The following is a 1,405-nucleotide window of genomic DNA, read 5'->3' as shown; positions in this document are numbered from 1 at the left end:
AGTTCTGTTCTAGTTCTGTTCTAGTTCTGTTCTAGTTCTGTTCTAGTTCTGTTCTAGTTCTGTTCTAGTTCTGTTCTAGTTCTGTTCTAGTTCTGTTCTAGTTATTTTAGTTCTGTTCTAGATCTGTTCTAGTTATTTTAGTTCTCTTCTAGTTTAGAAATATATTTCAATGTTCTTATTCTGTTTTTCAATAGAATGGTGAGACCGCCTTACATGCTGCCGCCATGTTTGGCCATATGACAGTGGTGAAACAACTAATAGCAGCTGGAGCCGATATTAATCAAACAAATCACGATGGTTTGACAGCCCTTCAAGTGGCACGTCAACAGAAATACACTTCAATATGTGAGTATTTACAGGAACGTCAGAGGACCAATAAAAATCGAAATCAACAAAGTTAAAAGCAAAAAGTTAATTGTAGAACTAGAAAATTAATCTAAAGAATACCCGGCCATAATTGTTATTTAACAAAAGTTTCCAATTTGAGAAAAAAATATCGAAAATAAGTTTTCGAAATAAAGCAGAGCTTAACAGTTATCAAAACAATAGAGCTTTTAATCCTTAAAACTACACAACTAAAGTGCTTAATTGCACTCTTTAAATCTCACTCTCTCTCTTTCTTCCTGTTACTCAAACACATACACACACCTGTTTAAATCATTTTACTCATACAGCTTTAAGTGAATTACGAATTAAGTAAAAATAAAAACTGAACTAATCCTAAAAATACAACAAAAATATCCTTAAATATCCATTTATTGTGGAGACAACTTAATCGAATATTTGTTTATAATAAATTGCACAATTATTTGATATTACATCAACAAGAATAAAACACCCAACTTTGCCTATTTGAATACATATTTTATAATTAATTTATACAAATCTTGTAATTTTATTTAAAAAAAACTATTTTACAAAAATGCCTGCTATTATTATAACTCAAAAAAATTAAATTTATTATAAATTAACAAATAAAGCACAACGTCCATTTTTTATGTAAAACAATAAAAACTAATCAAAATCTAACAAATCCTTAAAAATATTCTTATGATAATCATTCATACCTTTTTTGTGGTTTATTAGAACAACTAAATATAAAATTTAAAAAATAACTTAAAAAATTGTATATATTATAAAACAAATTTATATTATTATAATAAAATAATTGTTGAACCTTTTTATGATTAATAATTAATAAGCAATTGTTAAACATGTGCAATACATACAATTTTCATCTTTAAATTAAAAACGAAAACTAAAATGAACACTTTTCAAAATCCTATTTAAGTTTAATTTAACAAAACCATTTGTAAATTTATTAATTAAAATTTTATTTATAAATCAAATAAATAATTATTTAAATAAAATATAATTTAAACATAAATCAGAAAAACTCAAAAAA

At 24.7% G+C, this 1,405-nt stretch overlaps 1 protein-coding gene across 1 annotated transcript in view; it reads left to right on the top strand.

Annotated features, from left to right (window-relative positions):
- Positions 1-835, top strand: part of LOC111685944 (ankyrin repeat domain-containing protein 29) — a 12,904-nt gene extending 12,069 nt beyond the window's left edge. The window contains exon 5 of the mRNA XM_046956015.1: positions 195-835. Within this exon, the coding sequence (XP_046811971.1) occupies positions 195-401 (207 nt within the window). The 3' untranslated portion in view covers positions 402-835. The remainder of the gene's footprint in view (positions 1-194) is intronic.
- Positions 836-1,405: the final 570 nt, after the last annotated feature.

This window comes from Lucilia cuprina, chromosome 2 (assembly GCF_022045245.1).
Source record: "Lucilia cuprina isolate Lc7/37 chromosome 2, ASM2204524v1, whole genome shotgun sequence".
Taxonomy (NCBI): domain Eukaryota; kingdom Metazoa; phylum Arthropoda; class Insecta; order Diptera; family Calliphoridae; genus Lucilia; species Lucilia cuprina.
Note: the sequence above shows the minus strand (reverse complement) of the source record. Positions and strands in the feature narration are given on the sequence as shown.